This window comes from Chiloscyllium plagiosum, chromosome 43 (genome assembly GCF_004010195.1).
Source record: "Chiloscyllium plagiosum isolate BGI_BamShark_2017 chromosome 43, ASM401019v2, whole genome shotgun sequence".
NCBI lineage: Eukaryota > Metazoa > Chordata > Chondrichthyes > Orectolobiformes > Hemiscylliidae > Chiloscyllium > Chiloscyllium plagiosum.
The window spans coordinates 8,962,968-8,981,942 of record NC_057752.1 but is presented as its reverse complement, the minus strand read 5'-3'; the positions used below and the strand labels follow the sequence as shown (position 1 = coordinate 8,981,942).

At 40.0% G+C, this 18,975-nt stretch overlaps 1 protein-coding gene across 1 annotated transcript; it reads right to left on the bottom strand.

Moving 5' to 3' along the window:
- Window positions 1–3,629: 3,629 nt before the first annotated feature.
- LOC122543357 (elastase-1-like) lies at window positions 3,630–14,363 on the bottom strand. Its single transcript, XM_043681959.1, has 8 exons — window positions 14,324–14,363; window positions 13,180–13,247; window positions 12,792–12,889; window positions 11,145–11,270; window positions 10,533–10,669; window positions 9,666–9,811; window positions 4,525–4,674; window positions 3,630–3,737 (listed from the first exon to the last, which is right to left on the bottom strand). Exons 1-8 carry the CDS (start codon window positions 14,361–14,363, stop codon window positions 3,720–3,722), a joined length of 783 nt encoding a protein of 260 aa, XP_043537894.1. The 3' UTR covers window positions 3,630–3,719.
- Window positions 14,364–18,975: the final 4,612 nt, after the last annotated feature.

The window sequence follows — 18,975 nt, the reverse complement described above, 5'->3', positions numbered from 1 at the left end:
AAGGATTAGCTGGCTGTTTATTAATCTGTTGAGTCATGCCATGAGCAAACCTTCCATGGCCAACAAATCCTGGAGTGGACTTAAGTCTAGAACATCTTAGGCATAGATGCTATCAACTGAGCCATCTCATCTCCCTGGTGGGCGAATAGAAGGCTGAAATTGCAAACAGTCTGGTACAGCCTGAGTGTGTGCGAGTTATTAGCAAGAAAAAGAGCTTGTGGTCATGGTGCGCAATACTTCTGATCTTCCAGTTTCCTCCACTAAACATTGGGAAGGGAAGCCATTGCTTTGTTGTCATGGTTACGATGTATAAGTATAAATGCAGCTGCATAGGTAGGGGTAGTTCTCTGGAACAATAAAATGATGAGGTGTTTTTGGAGGAAAATGGTCAGGTCAACTGTTCCAAAGGCTGCATAGAATTTGAGACGGATAAGGAGAAATAATGTGCTATTGTCATAGAGACTTGTTTCTAACTGTAATTAGAGCAGCTTGAGCAGTTGATTAGCCAGTACGTCTTAGAAATATGCAGTAGAATGCTGTTCCTAACTGCAGAAATTTATTTGTAGACAGGCCCCAAGATGTCCAAATACCAAGGCTGAACAGTTGCAGGGGTCCTCAAGCTGACCCCTTTGGATGGCAGTTGGTGCTGCCTCAAATTCCACCTACAGTTGCAATTCTTCATTCATGCCATGTACCTAAATGTGTTCCTTTCTGTGATCCATCATAGTTCCTATTATTTTAAATTCAATCTTGAATCTACTGATTACCACTATAAACTAAAAGTATTGTGAGGTGCTTGGTTAAGGTTGACCATTGTATTCTGGCACTAACACCTCTTGAACACCTAGAGGAAAAGAACAAAAGCATATTTATGAGTGTTGGCAATCAGATATCAGTAAAACTCGAGTAAAATATAGCTTTACATGGCAAAGCAACATTATGATTTTTGATGCATTGCGTGCCTTTGAGTGAATGCATGCATGCAAAATGTCCTGATATAATTGTAATACTGTGACGTTAAAGCTAAGTCACTGATTTGCACCTTTGTTAATCTCCTCTTATCTTCATTCAGCCGTGCTGGTTAAGTGCATCATTCTCCTGTAAGCAGATGGAACAGGGACAGATGCTAGGATAAGAAGAACCTGTTCTTATGTGACAGTCATGCCCTCCAGATAACCCAAAACACTTCACAGGCAATGGATTACTTTTGTAGTAAACAATGTTCTTTTGTAAGCAAGAACAACAACCAATATGCACCAAGCAAGAATCCAGCTCCAGCAAATGAGTAAATGACCAGTTAATCTGTTTTTGGGGCATTTGGTTGAAGGAGAATGTTGGACAAGACACAAAGGGCACTCTTTGTTCTTCTTCAAATAGTAAAGTGGACTCTTTTGCACCTGCATAGTTGGATATCTGACATCACATTTGAAATATAGAACCCCTGAAAAATCAATGTGTTAATATCGTTAGAATATTAATCATATAAACAATAACATTTATATATCTGCTGAGTTTCTCCAGCATTTACTGTGTTTATTGTTAATATCGTTGATATTCAGGTTGTACGTTTGCTCGCTGAGCTGGAAGATTTATTCTCAGACGTTTTGCCACCATGCTAGGTAACATCATCAGTGAGCCTTTGTTGAAGCGCTGGTGTACTGTCCTGCTTTTTATTCATGTATCTGGTCTGTTGTGGTGGGTGATATCACTTCCAGTTCTTTTTCTGAGAGATTGGTAAATAAGGTCCAAATCCATGTGTTTATTGATGGAGTTCCGGTTTGAATGCCAGGCCTGTATGCATAGACTCCCCTTCTTAGATGTCACAGTAGAATGAAAAGCCAATGGAGAGCTGCAGACCAGCATCGACAGGAAAGTGACACACACTGACCAGGTACTCAACTACAGGAGCAATCACCCCAACATCCACAAATGGAGCTGCATCAGGACGTTATTTAAACGAGCTACAACACACTGCAGCACCCAGGAACTACGTGATGCCAAAGAAAAACACCTATACAACGTATTCAAGAACATCGGGTGCCTGATAAGCACAGTCTGCCAATTCCTACATAACTAACCTAAACAGGAAGACACAACACACCTAAACATCGATTCTCCTGCTCCTTGGATGCTGCCTGACCTGCTGCGCTTTTCCAGCAACACATTTTTCAGCTCTGATCTCCAGCATCTGCAGTCCTCACTTTCTCCTAGAGACTCTAGCCACACTATCATACATTAAAGGCATCACGGAGATGACAACCAGACTACTCCAGCCCCTCGGCATCATGGTAGCCCACAAACCTACCAACACACTGAAGCAATTCTTGATGAATCTAAAGGACCCTGTACCAACAACCCGTAGAATGAATGTCAAGTACAAAATACCCCACAGGACTGCATCAAACATTACATTGGAGAGACTAGCAGGAAACTAGTCACCAGCATATACAAGTACCAACTAGTCATCAAAAGACATGATCAACTATCACTAGTATCCTTACACACAGACAATGAGGGACACCAGTTCGACTGGGACAATACATCCATCCTGGGACAGGCTAAACAAAGACATGCATGGGAATTCCTAGAGGCCTGGCATTCAAACTGGAACACCATCAATAAACACAATGATTTGGACCCCATTTACCAAAATCTCAGAAAAAGAACTGGAAGTGATATCACCCACCACAACAGACCAGATACATAAATAGAAAGCGGGACAGTACACCAGCACTTCAACAAAGGCTCACTGATGATGTTACCTAGCATGGTGACGCAACATCTGAGAACAAATCTTTTGGCTCAGCAAGCAAACTTACAACCTGAACCTCAACCTGAGCTACAAATCTTCACAAAAAACTCAAATAGTTGATATTCTTAAATCAAGGAAACATAATGTGTGTGTGACCCAAGTGTTCAGAGGCAACACTTTCTTGTGAGTGGAATCTTTAGAGTTTGTGGGTGTCTTGTGTGCTGCCCGAAAAAGTGGTGAGACGCCCACACTGACTTTCAGGATGTAGGCTCAGCACATCTTTTGCCGATTAAGCTCTTAAGATGTCAGAAATGAGAATTTTCTTGGTGATGCTTACAGTGAAATTTTATTAACATGCTTGGAAGACAATTATTTTTTCTTTGCAAATTGTCAGCAAACTTTGGCAGCCTTGCATATACCAAATACTACCTTGTGTTGGGCCACAGTTCAGATAGCAGTGACTCACTTAGTGATCTTCATCCAGACTACCCTGGCAGGATTCTTGACTGAGAATATCTTTTTTCACCAAAAAGATTTGTCCTTATAATTAGTACTTATAAAGCACCATTTTTGAATAGTATTGTACTGCCTTTGTGCTTTGCTTTTGCCATGTTTTAAATTTGCAGCCAGTTCCCTTTTAAAGATCAGCAGTCTTTTAAGAGCTGTTGCTGAATAGCCTGCAACCCCTACCCATGCATGTTTCAGGCATACCATGTGCTATGTTCCAAGAGTACAGAACAACTGTATATAGAACTTAAATTAAGATTGCATAATGTCAGCACAGTGCAGCACAACATCTGAAGCCCGATAATCCCACCCACACCTGTTGCAACTAGTCCACAGAATAAGCCAGAAAAAACATTCATTTTGAGAAGCATTTTGATTTAAATGTACTTTATTGATGGAAATTTATTGATACATATAGCAAAGCTCCAGATCTCAGATATGAATAACTGCCCTTCAATGATCAACCTTTAGTGATGACCTGAAAAATAAAACATGATTTACGTGATTATTAAAGACATGTTCATTGTTTCTGCAACCTTTGTCCTTTCAACTGTGTTTGATTAAATTGACTGCCACTCATAACTTTGCCTCACATTGGCTTTAATGATATGTGCAATGTGATTAATTTAAATACAATTTCTGCAGGCCCTCTACCCATTTGCTTCTGACTTGTCAGTTTTGAATTATCAGGCCTGCTTCACTTTTGGAAACAGTCTCTAACCTATAAATTTTATGTGACTTTTAGAAATTCATGAAATAAGTTTAAATTATGCTGATTTTACCCATTTGATCTCATTATCAGAATACCATCCATTATGGTTCCCTACTACTACAGCCCATTTGTAAATTAGCCCATTGCCCTGGCCTTAACACTCTTTCTTGTATCCCCACTCTGGCTGTTTATTGATCTCTGTGTGACCGTAAGCTTTTTTATAAATAGTAATGTGGCAGGCACTGTCATTAGGACTGCACACTATTAAGTGCTCCCCATTGTTGAACTGTTCGAGATAGTGGTCCATTGAAGTGAGTCTAGCCTCCAGAAAATTGTCTGGGTTTGCTAATTCACTCCTGCCTAGCATTGCTGTGTGGTCCAAATAGTTTTAAAGTGTAATGGAGATAAAAAAGAATCGACTGATTTTAACTGAATAGTGATAGATATTGGTGACTTAAATCTCAATTGGATAATTTTTAAAGCAAATCTATATATTTAGAGAGTATTGTTGTATGTTGATATATTATTACAAGAATTAAAAATCTTAACTCACCTCATTGATCCAATCTATCTCAGCTGAGACACGGGTCCAGACTGTTGGTTTCATGTAGAACCTGCATCCTCCTGCATAGATGAAGCTGGTCACTCCATGAACATAGAACTTCCCATCTTTCTCACAGTTCAGAGGACCACCAGAATCTCCCTGTGTGAGAAAGAAGAGAAATTCCGTTGCCATTCTATTCTTCTAAATTCTATTCTCGCTGTTCAAATATAGGGAGAGAAAGCATGGTACAGCTTGAGTCAATGAATCATCGAACCCACATGGTATGTGTAATTTATCCGGACAGAAGTTGTATCCTGCCCATTTCATTTCCTGAGAGAAGCTTCTCTTGAACTACTCCCTCAATCTGTGGAGAATGCAACAGTGTTAACTTTTCAGGTCAATGATCTTTACAATGATGATATTCAGACAGAGTTACAGCCCTGAAATGTTTCTCTCGCAATAGATGTTGCCACCTACTGAGTATTTTCAGCATTGTTTGTTTTCATTGTTGAGTTCAGGTTTAGCAACAATACAGATTAGCATTAGTCAGGATGTGCAGGCTTCTGTTTGTTTATCCGCTTTTGCTCAGTGCTTAATATACCGTTTTTGTTGTGCTCAGATAGCGCCTGAGTATTCCAAAAATATATTTTTGTATTTATAGTTATATGGAGCTTGTGCGTATGAGCAGCAATGCGACCAGATGATTCTTGCACTGTATCTCAAGCCATTTGATGCATCAAACAAGTATTGGCAAAGGAACCATTGTCCCAGTATTTTAACAGTTGAACAGTTGAACCAGCTTTTTGAGCAAGGCAGAGTTAGCGACAGTTGTTTTTAAAAAAAATGTGCAGCAAGTTTCCCAACAGGCCACCATCAGCAATTCACATTGAGAGCTTTTATTTATTTAGGCTACATATTAGCGCTTACCGACACATAACATGCCTGCGAGTCATTGCCCCAAGGCCATCCCCTTGAATGCAGCAGAAATATCACTGCACACCGTATAGTATTTATGCAGCTGTGTAAATTTTGTGCTTGCCTATTTGGCAATTCTGTGTGGACAGCACCTGTGTTAACGTGCGTTGAAGTCTGTTACCCAAAGGTATGCAAGTGCTTCAATTCTTTAGATGGGATAATCTACCATCACCCACCATAGAAATTATGCATGTTAATTGAACTGTATATATACAGAGTACTAGATACTGAAAATTATAAAATCAAATCAAGCAAGGATATGCAACAAACTTGTATACTGGAGGGACTAATGCAAAAATACTGGAGAAAATGATGCAAATTGTGAGACAGTCATATAAAATGTACATTCCAGAAGACATTGCATCAGATACCACTGTCAGTGTTTGACTTCTGCACTACAGAGGCAGTGGGGATGGTTGGGAGAGGGGAGGTTATTGCAGATTAGCAAGGAGAACAGTACCAAGCTCTCCTTTCCTAAGATTGATGAGTAGGATTTAGTTTCAGTCACATAGACTCTCAGAGTTCCAGAGTGCCGTTGCAGTCTTTATCCTGGCAAGAGGAATATGTGTGAGCCCCAAAGCTCCTAGAATCTTATGTAGCTTTTACTTTTATCACAATATACATATGAGAAACTCTAGAGGTCCATAGAGTAGGGAGATGAGAAGGAATTTCTTCTCTCAGAGAGTAGTGAATCTGTGGAATTCTTTACCACAGAGGGCTGTTGAGGCTGGATCATTACATTCAAAGTAGACAAACAGGAGGCTGGAAGAACACAGCAAGTCAGGCAGCATCAGGAGGTGGAGAAGTCAGCGTTTCAGGCAAAACACTTCTTCACACATCTGTCTCTAACTCCTGTTAAGGATATTCAGGATGAGATAGACAGATGTTTATTCATTAAGGGAATCAAGGGTTATATGGAAAAGATAGGAAAGTGAAATTGAGGATTATCAGATCAGACATGACTTCATTGAATGGCAGAGCAGACTCGATGACCGTAAGACCATAAGATATAGGAGAGAATTAGGCCATTCAGCACATGGAGTCTGCTCCAGCATTTGATCATGGCGGATATGTTTCTCAACCCCATTCTCCTTCCTTCTCCCCATAAACTTTAATCCACTTACTAATCAAGAGACAATGGCCTAGTGGTATTTTTACTGGACTGTTAATCCAGAGACTCAGGTAATGTTTGGTTAAATTCCTGCCTTGGCAGATGGTGGAATTTGAATTCAATAAAAATCTGAATTAATGATGACCGTGAAACCATTATTGATTGTTGGGAAAAAAATTTGGCTCCCACAGCAGATGACTCTTAACTGCCCTCTGGGCAATTAGGGATAGCCTAGCCAGTGACACCCTCATCCCATTATTGGATTAAGAAAAAAGAACCTATCACTCAATGACTTGGCCTCCACAGCCTTCTGCAACAATGAGTTCCACTGTCTTTCCGGTGAGGTTCCCCTTCCAATCAACTCTGGCCAGTGCTCCCTCATGCCCTTGTAGTCATTGCATCTGATTACAATTTCTTCCTCTCAAATTGCAGGGTGAATTCCAACATATCATGGTCACTGCCCCCAAGGGGTTCCTTCACCTTTAGCTCCCTAATCAAGTCTGCCACATTACACATTACCAATCCAGAATTGCCTGTTCCCTAATGGGCTCTACCACAAGCTGCTCCAGAAAACCATCTCATATACATTCTTTTTCTTGGGATCCACGACCAAACTGATATTCTCAGTCCACCGAAATATTGAAGTCCCTTATGATTATTGTAACAGTACCTTTCTCACATGTCTTTACTATTTCCTGATTGATTTTCTGCCCTACATCCTGACTACAGTTAGGAGGCCTGTGCACAACTCCCATCAGAGTCTAAAAACCAAAAGAACTGTGGATGCTGTAAATCAGAAACAAAAACAGAAATTGCTGGAAAAGCTCAGCTGATCTGGCAGCATCTGTGGAGAGAAATCGGAGCTAATATTTCGGGTTGACTGACCCTTCCTCATAACTTCCCATCAGGGTCTTTTTTCCTTTGCGATTCCTCAACCCTACCCACACAGATTCTATGCCTTCCAACTCTTTATCATTTTTTGCTATTGATTTTAATTTCATATCTTATAAACAAGGCAACTGCACCCCGCTGCCTGTTTCTTCAATAGGACGTGTATCGTCAGATATTTAGTTGCCAGTCCTGATCCCCATGCAGCCACATCTTTGTGGTGACATCACTGGGCTGAATGGCCTACTTGTGCTCCAGTGTTGATAGGCAATAGAGATAGAGACTCCCTGCGCCTAGCTTTTGCCTATAGAAAATTCAGCTCAGGTTGTCTGTTGTGTCACACCCCAGGTGGTCCTAGAATGCCTTTACTGTGCATTTCTGAAAATATTGTAGCACATCTTTTTTCAATTTAAATTGCATTATTGCTGGACTCACTGTGGGATCTAGTATACTGAATTCACTATTTTTTGGCTGCAATAGCAGAACTATAGAGTCTTTAAAATGCTGGAAAATGCGCCAAAGAAATATTTTAAAATATAGTATTTATCAGGAAGAGCCAAGGAAATAAATCTCCATCTTCAGTTCTCACATTTCCCATCAGAAATTTCCAGGTCTGTCATTCCAAACAGTCCTTTTTTGTATACTAATGGCTCCCCCATCACACCCTCCAATACATACAAGTGAACCTTGCATTTATACCTGCTGTTTACATTGCAAGTTCATGTTCCACTGCACCCTCATTTGAACTTTTCATCTGTCAGAGATGCCTACATTAGGTTTTGGTTTTCTGCAAAAGGCAAATCAAATTTCATAAAGTGATTCTGAAAATATTGGGAAATGACCAAATCCTGTGCAGCAGAATGACGTTTAATTAATCCAATTTCAGTAAAGCACTAGCATTGGTCACAGGGGTCTATATTCAGAGCTGTTTATGAGCTATCAGTAGTTTTATCTACTGTGTCTGTTGCTCCCGATGTGGTCTCCTCTACATTGGGGCGACAGGACGCCAACTTGCGGAATGGTTCAGGGAACATTTCCGGGACACACGCACCCAACAGCCCCACCGCCTTGTGGCCGACCACTTCAACTCCCCCTTCCACTCCTCCAAGGACATGCAAGTCCTGGGCCTCCTCCACAACCAAATCCAAGCCATCCAATGCCTGGAGGAGAAACATCTCATCTTCTGCCTTGGGAGCCTTGAACCCCAGGGCATCAATGTCGATTTCACCAGTTTCCTCATCTCCCCTCCCCCCACCTTATTCCAGATCCAACTCTCCAACTCGGCACCGCCCTCTTGAACTGTCCTACCTGTCCATCTTCCTTCCCACCTATCTGCTCCAGCCTCTGCTCCGATCTATCACATCTTCATCTACATATTGCCTTCCCAGCTACCTTTCCCCCAGCCCCACCCCTTCCTCCCATTTATCTCAGTCCCCTTGTCTCCCCCTCTCCCCCCGCCATTAAGAGCTTATGCCCGAAATGTCAACTCTCCTGCTCCTTGGATGTTGTCTGACCTGCTGTGCTTTTCTAGCACCACACCTTTTGACTATGATCTCCAGCATCTGCAGTCCTCACTTTCTCCTTATTTTGAAGTGTGTCAGTTTTTTTGTCTCGTGTTTTAGATTGGTAGATATGGGTGTTGTTAAAACCAGATTCCTGAATTATCTTAATGTGCCTTTCAATAAACTTCAAAATAGCCACAAGAGTACTACTGAACATTTGTTTGTCACAGTAGTCTGAGTGAGACAGGTCATTTAGTTCAGACCACCCAAATGTCTTTCTCATTTACACTTTTATAACAGGCACACAGAAAGAAGAACTTTTCCATGTAGATCAGGGCTGGATTCAAATCCAGGTTCTTGGTGTGAACGGCCAGCCTACAGATTAATTTCACCATATCATCTCCTTACAACTTTTATTTGTGATTTGTGAATGAATGATGATCGGAAATCCAAAAATGCTGGTTGACATTTTCACTACTGTTTTCCCCATTGCATTCTCATAACCAGCTGACAATATAGCTCTGGGTTCTGTGAGTCAGTTGTACTGATCAAGCATTTATTTCACATTTACTGCAGTTTCCTCTGGCATTGTCTATAAAAGGCTGTATACCTTAATATAAACTGTTATAGATTACTATTTTGTCCTGTGGAAGGAAAACATCCGACACCATTACCTGACAGCCTGAGACGAAACCATCTCCGCCTGCACACACCATGATGTCATTGACATAGTAGCCCCAAAGGTCAGGTCTGGAACAGGTTTTGTAGTCCACAATCCGAATGGGAACCTGCTGAAGAGTAGAACTAACTTCCCCACCATCTATATCAGAGAAAAAACATCCAATGAATCCTATGTTTCCTCTTTTCAATTTATCTTGGTTTAGTCTATATTTTTCTCTGATCATCTCACTCTGAATTTGTCATTCTTGTTTTCTCTGAGCTTCATACATTATCCTAAGCTCCCTTGCCTGAACCTGCAACCTCTTGGTGTTGATTCAACAAACAGATCAACGGGCATTTGCTGGGGTTCAGCTGCTGGATCTGCATCTGAATTTCTGGATCATATTGATGACCTGTGAATGTTGGTTAGTCTGAAATAGGGCAGTTTTGTGATGTGAAATGATCAACATTGCCTCAATATCATTTTATTTATGACCCTTATAACCAGGGTTAATTTTGATGCAAAGTCATAGGGAGGAAAGGAGAAAGTAGAAATCTATTGCAGCAACTGGCAATTATTTATTTTAATCTTTTGCTCAACTTTGGTTCAACACGAAGTATGTTAAAAATAAGATCCTGTTTGCTTTGTTTTCTTGTTTCTTTCCAATTCCCAGATGAGTAATAAATTTAAGAATTTTATCCAGGCAAAATACTGTTGCTTTTCTTCAATTGAGCATTTTTATGAAGCTCATGTTTTGCCAGCGAGCTAACACAATTAGCTCAATTTAAAGAGCCAATCTCCAATACAAATGAAAGATAAATTATCTCCTTATAATTTCTATAATAGAATAATATTCAAGCATAAATCCAAAAGCACTTACTAAATTTGTAACCCCATCCAGTGGCAAAGCACAGGTAGTCATTTGGCAGAATCTCTCCCTTTTGTGGCAGTAATGCAAGCTGGACTTTGTCATTGAGAATTGCCTCTTCAGCAAGGCGAACCATTGCAATGTCATGTCTACATGGCATAAAATAGTTTTTCAGTGTTTTAATTAATTACAGAATTTGACATATCTCATTATCTAGCTAATGAAACACGCCATTAGGTGCTCTATAAAGTAAACCAAGAATGCTGAGCTTTTTGTTGTGTCAATCATTTCCTTTTTAAGATCAGCATATGTAACTGGAGTAAAATGCACAATTACTCTGTTGTGATGATCTTGTTTGTGGCCTGATATTATACTTAACTGCCTTTATTCTGCTTCAGATTGAACAAAGCTGTGTCCACCTATATTATTTTTGATATAACTGCACAACAAGATGGATACCTATGGCTATTGACTACACTTCACTTGTGACTTAAATTATCAGATTAATGAGGAGGCATTTCCTAATTCCGAAGCAGAACTATTGTATATCTTCAGTCTCCATGAGACATTTTAAATATTATTCCATTGCTCAAAGATAAATAATTTGCCTTATGTTGTACTTACCCAACAGAAAGGTCTCCAGTCCACTTCTTATTCAGCACAACTTTATCAACTAATATGTACTGTTCAGGGCCTTCTGTCTCATAAATGTTGTGGTCACCCAATGCAACACGGTATACCAAACCTGGCCTGTTTATGAACAAAAGAAATTGACTGTATTATTTTAAAATGGATCACAATGAAGGGTGAGATTCTAACTCACTCAAAACTGATTTGTTTAGCATCACAAACTGGAACCCCTTGGTTAGTGGCCATACATTTCCAAATAATTTTGAGATCTTCATCATGATAAACAAAGACAAAAAAAAAAAGAGATTTGCACAAAGGACAATAATATAAAAGACTAAGCAGATACAGTACACAATGATTGATATTTTCCATCTTGTAAAATCAGAGCGCATGAAAGAAATATGACCCTGCTATTGGAAGGATATTATTAAATTGGAGGGGGTTTAGAAATGATTTACCAGGATGTTGCTGGGAATGGAGGGTTTGAGTTATAAAAATAGGTTGGATAGGCTGGGACCTTTTTCACTAGAGCGGAGTAAGTTGAGGGGTGACTTTATAGAAATTTATAAAATCATGAGGGACATGATAAGGTAAGTAGTAAGGGTCTTTTCCCTAGGGTGGAGGACTTCAAAACTAAGGGAAATCTTTTTAAGGTGAGAGGAGAAAGTTTTAAAAAGGACATGATGGACAGCATTATAAACACAGAGAGTGGTTCAAGTGTGGAATGAACTGCCAGAGGAAGTGGTGGATGCAGGTACAGTTACAATGTTGAAAAGACATTTCGATAAGTACATGAATAGGAAAGGTTTGGACGGATATGGGCTCAACACAGGCAAGTGGGACGATTTGGGAACATGGTCAGTGTGGACTAGTTGGACTGAAGGGTCTGTTTCCATGCTGTATGACTCTGTGACTCCATGAGCCCCACCAAGGTGATGGGAAGGCAAGCAAAGCATACCTAGTGATAACTACTGTTCGGTTATTCTTTGCATCAAATTATTTTCTGAGTAATTGGCTATGTGAATGAGTGGATTGACAATTTTCTTTCAGGGTTTTGTCAGATCTGTGTACCCAGAGATGCAATAAAGTGACCCAGGGTTGACTGGCTCACTGATCTTTGCTCTTCGTGGGGAAATAGCTTCCCTATGCTTAGTGTATTTCCATGATATCACAAGGACATTGGGTATGTCCTTGGGCAACTCTTGAGCTAGATAACGCACCTTATACCATTCCAGGCTTTAAGCAATGAAGATTCATGCAACTCCCTTTCATTTATTTTATACAGCCGCCTATCATCTGTGCAAATTTAAAATGTTTCTAATGGACAGATTCAGTCTGAAGAGAGAAAACAATAAGTAAGGTCCACAAAGCCCTAAAAAGACATTACAAATCTTGTTTGAGTTCCAATAAAATTCCATTAGACTTTTGGTAAAAGATAGATACAGCAAATGCTCAGGAAGGAGAAAGAATATGAAGTAAAGGTGACAGAACAGAGTTATAGAAAAGAGAAAGGAAATAGGCCTCAAAAGGACGGCAGGGAGTTTGTAAATGTTGCAGTAGGATTCACAAATGATGTGGGGCAGGCTATAAGCTACAACACTTGTAAGAGTCAAAGAGTGAAATGAGAATTAAAATAATTACATGTCTACACAGTGACCGGCAGTCATCACCCATCTGGGATGAACCAGACTGCCTCCGCATGTATGATACCAGTAACTAGATAAGCCTTGAAGTGAAACCTGTTTAAAAAAAAATGGATTATTAGTCTAGCACATTTAATTTTGAAATATTTCTTTCATGTTCATTGAGAAAATACTTAAAAAGATCTGAAAATTATTTCATAAAAATATAAGAAATAGTTCTTTAATTGATATAAGCTTGTGACACACAGATTCCTATTTGTCTGACAGAATTGGCTTCCTCTTCTAAATCAAGTAATTCAGAGAATCATACAGTGCAGATATTGTTAAATTATTAGTTGTTAAATGTCATTATTGCAGAAAGAAAAAAAACAGTAAACATTTCATACCTGCCATGGCCAAGCATTGGGCTGAGATTCAACTCCTCCAATGATACGTGGCGTTTCAAAGCACTGCCCTACATTATAAAATTAAAACACCATTTTATGAATAAATCTGTTGTGCATGTGTCAAATCTTGCCACTTCATCTAAAGTGTATGTCACTCATACAGTGACTAAGGATGGATTATATTCTTGAGAGTCAGTCATTGCTCAGTGGAGTTTAAATTTTTATGCAACTGAATAATGAGACAGTGGAATATGTAGTTATGTGCTCGACAATGAGTATTTCAGGAATAACACTAAAATATAGGATATGGTAATATTGGTCTTGAGTACGCTTCACTGCCTTCAGGTGGGACACATGCACAGTTGAGTCACTTAACTGTTGACAGCTGTTCTGGTGTGCATTATTTCCCCATTTGATAAAAAGTCAAAACTTGTATTTAAATCATGCCTTTCACACCCTCAGGATGTTCAAAAACACCTCACAGCAAATGAAATACTGTACTTCTGAAATGTAGTCACTGTTAATTTGTAGGTAAATATGACAGCTAATGTGTGCATAACACATTCCCACAAACAGCGTTGAGATAACAATCCAATTCATCTATGCTTTAGCTATGTTGGTTGAAGAATAAATGTTGGTCAGGACTCTGGAAAATCTCCCTTCTCAGTTTCCAATAGTGGAGTGGATCTTTAAATCTCCACCCGAAAGGGCCTCGGTTTAACAACTCATCTGAAAGATGGGCAACTTTGGCAATAAAGTATTCCCCCAACTATTCCACTGTAATGACAGTGTGCATCATGTGCTCATGTCTGAGGAGGGGTGCTTCAGATCATTATTCCCAAAAGGTTTTCTCTATTAGATAATGAGAGAAAATACAATCTTTTGGTCTGACTGGACCAGCTATATCCCTGTATAGCAGGGAAGTGATCTATACAATACCTTCTCTTGGAGTTACTTCATAGGATATTCTCTGAAGTGGAAAGAAAACCTCCATGTCCTCAATGTGAACATAGAAGTGATTGTAAAGTTCATATAAAATGAAGCTGAGGAATCTCAATCACACTGAACCAATTTCGGCCCATGTTGACCAAATTAATGTTACTCAACATCAGTTATACTGTAAGATGCAAATGTTTCTACTCACCAAGCAAGGCAAGGCTCACCAAGATTACCAATCTCAACATTTTGGTAGCTCTGCTGGCTGTGTGCAGCGACTGATCTCGCACTGTGCCTTCGCTTTAATACTGTTTTCTAATCTAAAGAATTGGCAGTAGTGTGTCAATTAATCTATTAATTGTGGGAAAGGTAGTGACTGTAGTGAGATACATTTGTAATATGCATCATTAGTTTTTGTAATATCACTGTTAATATGTGAAGGATTCCAGCTGATTTCAATTCAAACAACAAATAAATTAATAATTTATTTTATCTCCCCTAGCACTTCTTGCTTGGGTACAAGTTTAAAGCTGCCTGTCACCATCTTGTACATTGTTCAGGTGGCTGTTATTTACATGTGAATCTGTACACCTAATGGCATAAACTATTTGATGCAGGGTGCATTACAATTTTGTCCAGACCTTCCACCCAGTACTGGATAATACAGGGGAGTGGGATGATGGGATGGGGAATGATGCCTAGATGACTTTCCCTTCCTCAGGGCCATTGAAGTCATTACAGTGCTGCTATTCTGATTAACGTGACCCAATTAGCGGGTCAGCCATGGTTTTGTGGTAGCATTTTTATCCCTTACAAGGCACACTTGAGGAGTTGAATATATAGTCTAAGCCAACAGTCCAGTGCAATATTGAGGGAGTGCAGTCCTTTCACAGGTGCTACCTTTTGGATGTAAACTCCTCTGTGCCTTTTTAGATGGCATCATTTCAAATAAATTGGATCATTGTCCCAATTTTCTGAGTAACATTTATCTTGCAACCAATATCACTAAAAACAGACAATCTGGTCAATTATCTTATTTCTGTTCTGAGGGGTTCTCATGCGCAAATTGGCATTTTTGTCCACAGGACGTAAACAGTGCTATACAATTGGAAGTTCCTTCTTTCTGATAATGTGTACATAGTTTCCCTGTTAATTGCAATTTTTTAGTTGATGCAAATTGCAAATAGAATCATGTTGTTTAGCTTGCTAAACTGTGAAATGAATACAGCATTTTAAAAAATGAGAGCAACTGAAATGAGCAATAAAGCAAGGAGCTATTAACACTGCTAACATACAATACAATTAATAAGGGAAAGGGCTCTTGTGGTGCAGTGGCAATGTCCTTACCTTTGGATCAAAAGGCCTGGATTCAAATCCCACCTGCTGCAGAGGTGTGTCATAGCATCTCTGAGCAGATTGATTAAATAAAATCTCCAAATAACAAGATCCCTCCTTTTCGAGTACATTGATGATTGTATTGGCACCATTTCAAACTGTTACCCCAGACTGCAAGATTTAATTAGCTTTACTTTTAATTTCCACCCTTTCAATGGTCCACCTCAGACTTTGTTGTTCCTTCACCCTCTAGTTCCATTTTCGTTAGTAGCCTATCAACCAATATCCATTATCTCCTACAACTATGTTGACTCTACCTTCTCCCACCTGTTGCCTGCAAGGGTTCTATTTCACTCTGTCTGTTTCTTTGTCTGTCACAGGTGTTCTGACAATATCACTATTCTTTTCCTCTACCCACCATCTCATCTTCAATCACATTTGTTCCATTTTATACTCTTCTGCTCTTAACTCTTTCCTCTCCTTCTCAGAATCACAACAAAATTCCCCTTGTCCTTATTTTCACCCGACCAGCCTCCACATTGAACAGATCATACTCTGCCGCCTCAACTTGACATCGCTACCAAACACATCCTTGTATTCCCTTTCAGCATTCCAGAGACCATTCCCTACATGGCGACCTCGGCCATTCTTCTTCATTCTTAATGGCTCTCCCCTTCCAGTACCATCTACCCATTAAAATGCACAAGCTGCAACACCTACCTTTCCTCTTTCTCCCTTCCCACTGTCCAAGTCTCTAGACACTGCTTTCAGATGGAATGATTTACTCGTACTTTCAATTTAGTACACTGGTAGTCACAATGCAGTCTCTCCACATTGAGGAGACCAAATAGAGATTGGATGATCACTTTGTAGAACATCTTGGTTTAAATCACGAGTCAAGCTTCCGGTTGCCTGTTATTTTCACTCTCCACTCTGCTTTGCTGAACTTGCTTGTTGAGATTCAATACACCAGCACCCAGGTTTGGAGGTGGAGACGTTCAGTGGTGACAGAAAGCTCCCCAAATTGAGCTCCAATCACCTAGTCATGAGATAATTAGTGAGATTTGGGTCTTGATATTGATGTTCTGCCTTATCAGAAGTTGTCAGAAGCTGGCAACATCTTAGTTCTAGAGATGATTGCTCGAGGCTTAGTTTCCAAGGGGTCACTTGAGGATATCCAACAGTGAGAAGCTAGATATTTTTCTTTCAGGTCTTGCAAGGTAAAGTTCATTGGGAGAGGAGAATTTTTTTTGGGTTGGGGGCAAACAGTTTGGAGGCAAGGGCAGGGTGATGACTTTAAGTAGCCACCCCCTTGCCTACCCCTCCCTGTCCCAATTGCCAGGAAACCTGGTAGTTGAGCTGGTGCCAAGTGGAGGCTCTTGAAAGGCCACAAATTGACTACTAAAGGGTCTTAACTATTGGAGGAGTTAAATGTCCCAAATGGACCTGCTCACCTGGCATCTAATTGTTGATGTGGAAAGAATGGGACATATAACTCTCCAAGGCCAAATTGCCTAATTATTTGCCCTTCTTCACTACCTCAAGGAAGGAGAAATATTGCACTGTCTCTCCTTAACATCCTGCAGTAATCTAATGAAGCTTAAGGAACAGCACGTCATCTTTCAGTTGGACACGTTACAGCCTTCTGTAGTTCAACAACTTTAACTCATAATGACCATTCTCATTTTTTCCCTAATGGTAATTGTTGATTGAGCTTTTTTATTCACATCTCTTGTAAATCCAACTTTTGTTTCATAATTTGCAATATTGGCATTTCATTTTTCCTTGCACTTTTTTTTTGTCATTTACTCACTCCTGCCTTTCACCTTTCACAGGCCTTCCCTTTTGCTTATTCTCCTTCCTCACTTTGTTTACTCAAAACCTGTTTTTTTTTAAACATTTCCTCTATTTTGATGAACACTGATCTTGAAACATCAAGTGTTTCTCTGTAATAACTCAGGAAACCCGACTGGAAAGGAACAGCATTTATTGTTGAACATCAAAATAGAGCGACTACTTGTGGCATGCATAGGCTAGTTCCAGCCCAGAACAGAGTTCTGCCGACTCATCCCTGGGTCTGCTCTATAAAGGACTTAGGTGATGAGTTCTGGCTAGGCAGACCATTGCCTGTTATCAAAGGAACTCAGACACAAAGAGCTCCAGAGGGAGATTAATTAGTGGCTCCCATGGGCCTTAAAAAGCGTTATCACACTCTCTTGCTCTCTCTTTCACGTATACTATGACACCCGCTAAGCTTTTCCAGCGTTTTGTTGTTATTTCAAATGACACGCATGACAGGGTATTTGTGATAATGGAGAAACCCTGAAAATGCCTGCAAAAAGTGTTTTAACTTCCGTCAATGATCTCGTTGTATTACAGCCTGAGAAGAGTTCTTCATTCTATTCACATTCAATGGAGTAATTCAGGATGGCACGGTGGTTCAGTGATTAGCACTGCTGTCTCACAGCACCAGGGACCCGGCTTCAATTCCAGCTTCGGGTGACTATCTGTGTGGAGTTTGTATGTTCTCCCTGTGTCTGTGTGGGTTTCCTCTGGGGTGCTCCGGTTTCCTCCCACAATCCAAAGATGCGCGTTAGGTGAATTGGCCATGCTAAATTGCCCATAGTGTTCAGAGATGTGTAGACTAGGTGAACAGGTCTGGTTGGGATACTCTTCAGAGGGTCAGTGTGGACTTGTTGGGCCAGATTTCCTGTTTCCGCACGGTTAGGAATTCTATGAAACATAATGCACAAACCTATAACTTGTTTGTGTCCATGCTCTGATATCCATACTATTCATTCCTGTATTTTATAGGAAAAGAGTCATATGTATTGGATATTAGAGGCAGCTAAGCTAAATCAGCAAGGTTTTGAGGTTGTTTTTTCCAATGAGCTTCACAATGAGTGCCTCACATGGAATTCAAAAGGAAAAACAAAGCTAGGGATACAACTCAGAGAAGAAATTGGCAAAGCACACAAGTTGTAAACAGTGCTTTAACACTTTAAAAGTCAAATAAAGATTTTATTATCTGATGAGCATCTGTGTGTAGGTCAACATAGCCATAAGATCCGCAATTTACAGAACAACTGCAGGAACAGACTGTAGGTTTAAAAAAATGACCTAGGAACACCATGTAGATTACACATGGCCCTTTTTCTATAATTTCCATCTGTTTTGACTAATGTTGAAGGAAAACTCATGGGAGATGCTGTTCGCGCCTTGTTAAAGTGCCATATCTTGCTGGGGTACAGTTCTACAGCACCTGCTGCATCCTAGGAGCTCACCAAGTGATACTTCATGGTGAGGCCAGACAGTGAGTGTGAGAGCAGGTTGCTGAGTACATTGTGTCAGAGACCAATCCGGTATTTGTTTGACACCCGTCAGCTTTGTGGCAACAGTTACAGAATAACACTCAGAAGAGGAATCTTATTGATTTTTTTAACCCCTTCAGTAACCTAATACAGAGGAACCTCAATTATCTGAACGAAATGGGCAGGCCCTATTTCATTCGGATAATTGATTATT

Bases quoted from the DNA above. Each gene is read 5' to 3' on its own strand.
- LOC122543357 (XM_043681959.1), bottom strand. From the start codon at position 14,363: ATGTTGAGATTGGTAATCTTGGTGAGCCTTGCCTTGCTTG. The intron at 13,248-14,323 runs GTGAGTAGAAAC...TTTATAATGTAG, and splicing joins GGTGAGCCTTGCCTTGCTTG to GGCAGTGCTTTGAAACGCCA. The intron at 4,675-9,665 runs GTAATGGTGTCG...TTTCTCACACAG, and splicing joins GTTTCGTCTCAGGCTGTCAG to GGAGATTCTGGTGGTCCTCT.